The sequence below is a fragment of the Nansenia antarctica genome (genome assembly GCF_963989245.1).
Source record: "Nansenia antarctica genome assembly, chromosome: 7".
In the NCBI taxonomy this organism is placed as follows: domain Eukaryota; kingdom Metazoa; phylum Chordata; class Actinopteri; order Argentiniformes; family Microstomatidae; genus Nansenia; species Nansenia antarctica.
In genome coordinates this window covers 59,919,879-59,927,378 of record NC_137677.1, presented here as the reverse complement: position 1 = coordinate 59,927,378, position 7,500 = coordinate 59,919,879, and the positions used below count along the sequence as shown (strand labels likewise).

Sequence of the window (7,500 nt, the reverse complement as noted above, 5' to 3'; positions counted from 1 at the left end):
GTGTGCGCGTATGTGTGTGTGTGTGTGTGTGTGTGTGTGTGTGTGTGTGTGTTGTTTCACTTAATATATATATCACTTGACTTCCCCATCCTGTCACTGATTTACAGTGAGCTTGTTGTGCTCAACTTCCTGTTCCTTGGATTTGCGTTCGGTCTGTCTGCTCCGACTCCCTAGTTTGACTCCCTAGTTTGACTGCGTAGTTTGACCCCCTAGTTTGACTCCATAGTTTGACTCCATAGTTTGACTCCCTAGTTTGACCGTCTAGTTTGACTGTCTAGTTTGACTGTCTAGTTTGACTCCCTAGTTTGACTCCATAGTTTGACTCCATAGTTTGACTCCCTAGTTTGACCGTCTAGTTTGACTGTCTAGTTTGACTGTCTAGTTTGACTGTCTAGTTTGACTCCCTAGTTTGACTCCCTAGTTTGACTCCATAGTTTGACTCCCTAGTTTGACTGTCTAGTTTGACTGTCTAGTTTGACTCCCTAGTTTGACTCCCTAGTTTGACTCCCTGGTTTGACTCCCTAGTTTGACTCCCTAGTTTGACTCCCCAGTTTGACTCCCTAGTTTGACTCCCTAGTTTGACTCCCCAGTTTGACTCCCCAGTTTGACTCCCTAGTTTGACTCCTTAGTTTGACTCCCTAGTTTGACTCCTTAGTTTGACTCCATAGTTTGACTCCCTAGTTTGACTCCCTAGTTTGACTCCATAGTTTGACTCCCTAGTTTGACTCCCCAGTTTGACTCCCTAGTTTGACTCCCTTGTTTGACCCCCTAGTTTGACTCCCTAGTTTGACTCCCTAGTTTGACTCCCTAGTTTGACTCCCTAGTTTGACTCCCCAGTTTGACTCCCTAGTTTGACTCCCTAGTTTGACTCCCTAGTTTGACTCCCTAGTTTGACTCCCCAGTTTGACTCCCTAGTTTGACTCCCTAGTTTGACTCCCTAGTTTGACTCCCTGGTTTGACTCCCTAGTTTGACTCCCTAGTTTGACTCCCTAGTTTGACTCCCCAGTTTGACTCCCTAGTTTGACTCCCTAGTTTGACTCCCTAGTTTGACTCCCTTGTTTGACCCCCTAGTTTGACTCCCTAGTTTGACTCCCTAGTTTGACTCCCTAGTTTGACTCCCTAGTTTGACTCCCCAGTTTGACTCCCTAGTTTGACTCCCTAGTTTGACTCCCTAGTTTGACTCCCTAGTTTGACTCCCCAGTTTGACTCCCTAGTTTGACTCCCTAGTTTGACTCCCTAGTTTGACTCCCTGGTTTGACTCCCTAGTTTGACTCCCCAGTTTGACTCCCTAGTTTGACTCCCTAGTTTGACTCCCTAGTTTGACTCCCTAGTTTGACCCCCTAGTTTGACTCCCTAGTTTGACTCCCTAGTTTGACTCCCTAGTTTGACTCCCTAGTTTGACTCCCTAGTTTGACTCCCTAGTTTGACTCCCTAGTTTGACTGTCTAGTTTGACTCCCTAGTTTGACTCCCTAGTCAGTAAGCCTATTTGTCTGATTAGCTGACTGGTAACCTTGTTGGTATCCTAGTTCAGAAAGCCTGGAGATGTCCTTTGAAGAAAGTAGCTGCAAAGGGGAGGAAACGCGTTTGAACCCGTTTTTTTTTCTGCACATGCACACTGCCTTTCTAGTTTGTTTCTCTGATGTCTCTCTCTCTCTCTCCCTCCCCCCTCCTTCTCCCCCCCCCTCTCTCTCTCTCTCTCTCTGCAGAAGTTGCAGAACTTGAAGCCCACCTTCCTTGTAAGTATCATATGCTACTTTACCGGTTCTGTCATAATAAAGCTGATTCATTGTCCCATACGTCATCAGTCTTCCTACAGCAAGTGTTAGTGAGAGAGGGTGTTTCCCTCTACTGAATCACATCCCAAGAGGCAGGTGCAGAAGTCTCATCTGCAATGCCCCAGGCTGGCCACTAGGGGGAGATTCTGAGCCACTGACACATGCACATACTGCAAATGTCCTATAGTTAGACACTCTACCTCCCACCTCCCCTAGAAATGCACTATCACCATGAACATATCAACTTACCACAGATTAAGATACATAGATACTACTGTAATGGACAGAAAGATCAATAGTAACAGTATCAGTTAGTTAGTCTAACAAATGAGATAAGTGTCCTAATCTCTCTCTCTCTCTCTCTCTCTCTCTCTCTCTCTGTCTCTCTCTCTCTCTCTCTCTCTCTCTCTCTTTCCATCTCTCCTCTCTCTCTCTCTCTCTCTCTGTCTCTCTCGCTCTCTGTCTCTCTGTCTCTCTCTCTCTCTCTCCTTCTGTCTCTCTCCTCTCTCTCTCTCTGTCTCTCTCTCTGTCCTCTCTCTCTCTCTCTCTCTCTCTCTATCTCTCCTCCTCCCCTCTCCTCCCTCTCTCCCAGGTACGTGTAAAGCCAGCTTTCCTGACGAGAACAAGCTGCATCACTTTCATCTGGCCGTCTCTCCAGGTAACCCCCATCCAGCCTCCTCGCCTTCCTCTCTCCTCAACATCAGAATCAGAACCAGTTGGTTTTCAAGTTGGTTTTCACATGCAAGAAACTGGCTTTGGTGTGGTGGTGCACACCAAGAATAAACAAAGTGAAAATAAATAATAATAGAGGTGAAAAGTATTTACAAGAATAGTACATAAGAATAGTACAGTGTGACTGTTTTCTGTCAGTGGGGGTCAAGAGAACAGCCAGTGTCAGTGGGGGTCAAGTGGGGGCGTCGTTAATGAGGCCAACTGCAGTCGGGAAGAAACTGTTTTCAAAGAGCTTGTGTCCAGGGTGGGAGGGGTCAGGTCCAGGGTGGGAGGGGTCGGCCACAATCTTTCCTGCCCACCCCAGGGCCCTGGAGGCATGCAGGTCCTGGAGGGATGGCAGGTTGCAGCCAATCACCCTCTCAGCAGAGCGAACGATAGGCTGCAGTCTGTCCTTGTCCTTGGCAGTGGCAACAGTGTCAGACTGGTTCACTCCTATCATACTCCTGTAAAGATGCAACGTACTGTTCTATCATCATCACTTACTGTCTGTACACCAGTGCAACATGTGTGTTATTCCCAATCTCTCTCTCTCTCTCTCTCTCTCTCTCTCTCTCTCTCTCTCTCTCTCTCTCTCTCTCTCTCTCTCTCTCAAGCTCGTTAAATGGAGAGCGAGTGTCTCTCCAGGCAGAGTTGCTCGTCCTCTCAGAGAGGTAAATGAGGTAAATGAGGATGTGGCCAGTCTCAGTTTAGATCTCGACACCAGCATCATTATTCTCCTCATTCTCCTCATCTGCACTCTCAGCAGTGCTCTCACAGCACCCACACCTGTCGTCTGAAGACGTACTATAGACAGGCGGTCTGGAATTGTTAATTCCTTTGAAGACTTTGCTCTCTCTCTCTCTCTCTCTCTCTCATTTTTGGTGTCTTACTCTCTCTTTCTCTCTCACTTTCTCTATCTTACTGTCTCTCTCTTTCACTGTTTTTTTAAAGTCACTCTCGCTTTCTTTCTCTTGTCTCTCTCTCAACCCTTTCTTTCTCCAGCTCCAGCCTTTGTGAAGTGCAGATTCTCTCCCTCTCTTCGTTCAAGGTGTTTGTTTAACGCATCTTTAAGCAGTGTAGCATCAGAGCATCACAAGTCGGACTTTAAAGGTAGACTCTTCACACCCATGAAAACAGAGCAACTTTCAGCGTTACTGCATATACGTATGAAATCGCTGTCCAATTCGTCATCTCGTTGTCCGTCAACAGATTTTGTTATTACCCTGTGTCAGTCGGGGCTGCAGTAAGGGTCATCACCAGTGGAGAGAGTACATTATTAACACCAGGACATCCCATTTTACCACCTGAAGGATTCCACAATAGAGCTTCGTAATCTTCCCTCTGTCCATGTATCACTCCGTGTTCCATAGTGAGCTGAGAGGTCAACGACCCCCCCCCCCCACCTGCTGAACTTCGGCTTCCACCACACCTGACATTCCTCCCCCCCAGCGGGTCAAGGGGGTGTTTAATAGCTTTAAAAGATTGAAAAACCCGGGCCCCACCTGACCCTAGAGTGCTAACTTACTTCCTTCACACTCCCTGCCAAATGCACGACTCCTTACATTCAGAGTGGGGGTTGGGGGGGCGGTGGATAATTTATTGCAGAAAGACCCGTAGAGACATTATCTAGAGAGTTCGGCGGCGGTGTTGAAAACCCCCCCAGAGGTTTCTCCCACGAAATTGAAATTGTAAAAGGCAATCTCATGTATATCGCTGTGGGGTAACAGAGGAGCGTCTCTGAGCCGCTGCAGGGCTGCCGTCTGCCTTTTAAAGGGGGGAGAGGCTTGTTGTGTTTGCTGCGCTGTGTCATTGTCATGCAGACGTTTCACTCACATTGAGAGAGTTGTAGAGGTTTGTTGTTGGCTATAGCACTCTGAAGCAGTTTGTTTGTTTGTTTGTTTATTTGGATCCACCATTAGATACAGCAAATGATGCAGTAGTTATTCTTCCTGGGGTCCTCATACCATACTTTCAAACAATTTTTCATCTTAAACACTTAAATACAGACAATACACTTCCATAACATTCATACATACATACATACATTAGCCCTGTTATTTACATTTACTTTTTTAGTTGAAGACAACTTAATAACAAATAAAGAAAAATAATACAGAAAGAAAAGTGGAGAGACAAAAACATAACTCTCCTTACCCTTGGGATCACAAGATAGCTCAATTCATCATTGAGAAACACGTCATTGTTTGGTACCAATTACAAGCAGTAATTGGTACCAAAAAAGATCCATCATTTTTTTTAAATTTAAAAAAAAAAAGCCAACAAAGTGAGTGCATATGTTGACATGCAATAACATAGCTGTCGATGGTCCAGGCAGAGAATAGGTTAGGAGAGGTTAGTGGTGTGGCCTAGTGGATAGTAAGTTGGACTGGTGATCAGAAGGTCATGAGTTCAAATCCCATCTGGGAACACATTGAGTAAGGCACTTAGCCCTAAGTTACTTCAGGGAGACTGTGAAGAGTAAAAAAGTTTCCATTGTCCGGTCTCCAACTGTCCCTGTAATCTCTAATTGTAAGTCGCTTTGGATAAAAGCGCCCGCTAAATGGTTAAAATGGAAATGGAGGAGAGCATGGCATGGTATATATCTTTGACCTGTTCACTGTGACAGCCGTGGCTGTCTGGCTATCTCAGGTGGTGAATTATTGAGAGGCACTTTGAGAGGAGCTATTACTGTCTCAACTTTCAACAGGGTTCGTCATTATGGACAATTAATGATGAGTATACTGTACAGGCTTGGTCATTTCAACACCATTATCTTCCATTTTCCATGATTATTTTTACCATTTACATTTGAACATTTAGCAGACGCTTTTATCCAAAGCGACTTACAATTACAGATTACAGGAACAGTCTCCCTGGAGTAACTTAGGGCTAAGTGCCTTACTTGACTCTAACTCAATTATCAGTCATCAGTATCACAAATCATATTTTCTTGACAGTTATTATCAACTGTAATTTACATCATCATCATCATCATCATCTTCTTCATGAAGGTTATTCATCGCGATCGTATCATATTGATCGATATTATCTCTCTCATCCCTGTCTGTCTTGGCTCATCCTTTCCCCTAACACCCTCTCCTCTCCTCTCCTCTAGCTGGTTCACTCTCTCCTCTCCTCTAGCTGGTTCACTCTCTCCTCTCCTCTAGCTGGTTCACTCTCTCCTCTCCTCTAGCTGGTTCACTCTCTCCTCTCCTCTAGCTGGTTCACTCTCTCCTCTCCTCTAGCTGGTTCACTCTCTCCTCTCCTCTAGCTGGTTCACTCTCTCCTCTCCTCTAGCTGGTTCACTCTCTCCTCTCCTCTAGCTGGTTCACTCTCTCCTCTCCTCTAGCTGGTTCACTCTCTCCTCTCCTCTAGCTGGTTCACTCTCTCCTCTCAGGCTGCGGGTGGATGATGTGAAGTCTTCACATCTTCACTGCTACTGTCTGTTAATCATTCTGGGGGAGAGGCAGATGTGGAGGCAGGCAGTAGAGGGCTGTACTGAATCTGTGCTGTTTGATGATTGTTGATTGGAGGAAAGCTGCCTGTCACACTGTTATACAGTCTGTGTCCAGCACCTCACTGGGGGGTAGATAAGCAGGAAGTGTGTTGAACCAAGATGGGTTCAAATCCAAATACAAACAAAAGACCCAAATCATAACATTTATTTCCAGAGAACATTCCTCAGAGTGACCAAGGGGCTATTCCATCAACGCCACTAAAGGATAATCCAGGCTTATTTGGTAAATTGCGCAAAAAAATAAGCCTGGATTTTACTTTAGCGACGTTGATGGAATACCCCCCTGGGCTGTGAGGACGATTCACTGGGACCGGACATGATTAAATATAAACTAGCTTTTTAAACAGACTTAGGCTAACAGTAGTTTTTACTTTCTGCAATCAGTATCCTGATCCACACCAAGCGTCCTTGGGCTCTTTGAAAGGCGCTATATGAATTAAAGTTATTATTATTATTATTACCAGGTTAGAGGCAATGTGTTCTGTCTGGTGTCCAAGATAGATGTATTCTCTCTCTGCAGTGTCACTGTCAATTCCATATGTTGTGTTTAGAAATTGGAAGCTGTGTGTGTGTCTGTTTCTGTGTCTGTGTCTGTGTGTGTGTGTGTGTGTGTGTGTGTGTGTGTGTGTGTGAGAGAGAGAGAGAGAGAGTGAGAGAGAGAGAGATGAAGGCGGAGGCGTCTGCTTAGTAAACACAGCCTTATTGGAATCTCCTGCGCCCACAGACAGGCCTGGTAGAGGGGGGAGACGCGGGTATGTAGCAGACCGCGGGGGCACACAGAGGTGTACCTACCTACCTGTAATTATATCCGACAGCAGCGTCAGCAGATGAGAGGCTAAAACTCAATATGCTCTCTCTGTAGGAAGTGGTGACAGTAATCATCAGAGACCCAAGACCGGTAAACAGGAAATAAGAGAAATGCCTTGGGATGTGTTTTTTGTTTTTTTTCCATCTGTTTACTGAGTCCCATGTTCACATGCAGCTTCAGGCCCACAGATAAATAACAGTTTAGATTCGGAATCTTGAAGTTAGCTTGGTTTCTGATTCTGATTAAATTATAGCTAAACAGTAGGTGACGTTAGAATTATAAGGTTCTATCTCAATTTTTGTCAAAATTGAGTTTTTTACATAATCTGATCCATTAGGTGTTTATTAATGCCTGTGTGGTGTTATTTTTAAAATGTTGACATTTTTTAGTTAGTAATTCATAAAATACAAAGGTCCCATCTCACAAAACATAATGGAATGAAAAAACTTTGACGCTCAATATCTCTGAACTGCCCTAAACGGAGATAGAACCTTATAATTCTAAGCTCACGAGAGTGGAGGGTGAGCATCAACACTGCTGTGTGGGAGGTATCAGCGTAGCATAATGTTGGACCGCTCCCCTGTCACAGTGTAAACACAGCGGCCGTGTGAGAACACAATGGGGGTGGGGGGAGGAGGAGTTGGAATAATATTTGCAAGCATAAGACCGAAGAGGATAGGCGATTTAC

At 45.1% G+C, this 7,500-nt stretch overlaps 1 protein-coding gene across 1 annotated transcript in view; it reads left to right on the top strand.

Moving 5' to 3' along the window:
* The window catches only part of ube2f (ubiquitin-conjugating enzyme E2F (putative)), a 64,308-nt gene that overhangs the window by 8,399 nt on the left and 48,409 nt on the right, over positions 1-7,500 (top strand). Inside the window, exons 3-4 of the mRNA XM_080537232.1 lie at positions 1,708-1,737; positions 2,369-2,434. Of these exons, the coding sequence (XP_080393358.1) occupies positions 1,708-1,737; positions 2,369-2,434 (96 nt within the window). The remainder of the gene's footprint in view (positions 1-1,707; positions 1,738-2,368; positions 2,435-7,500) is intronic.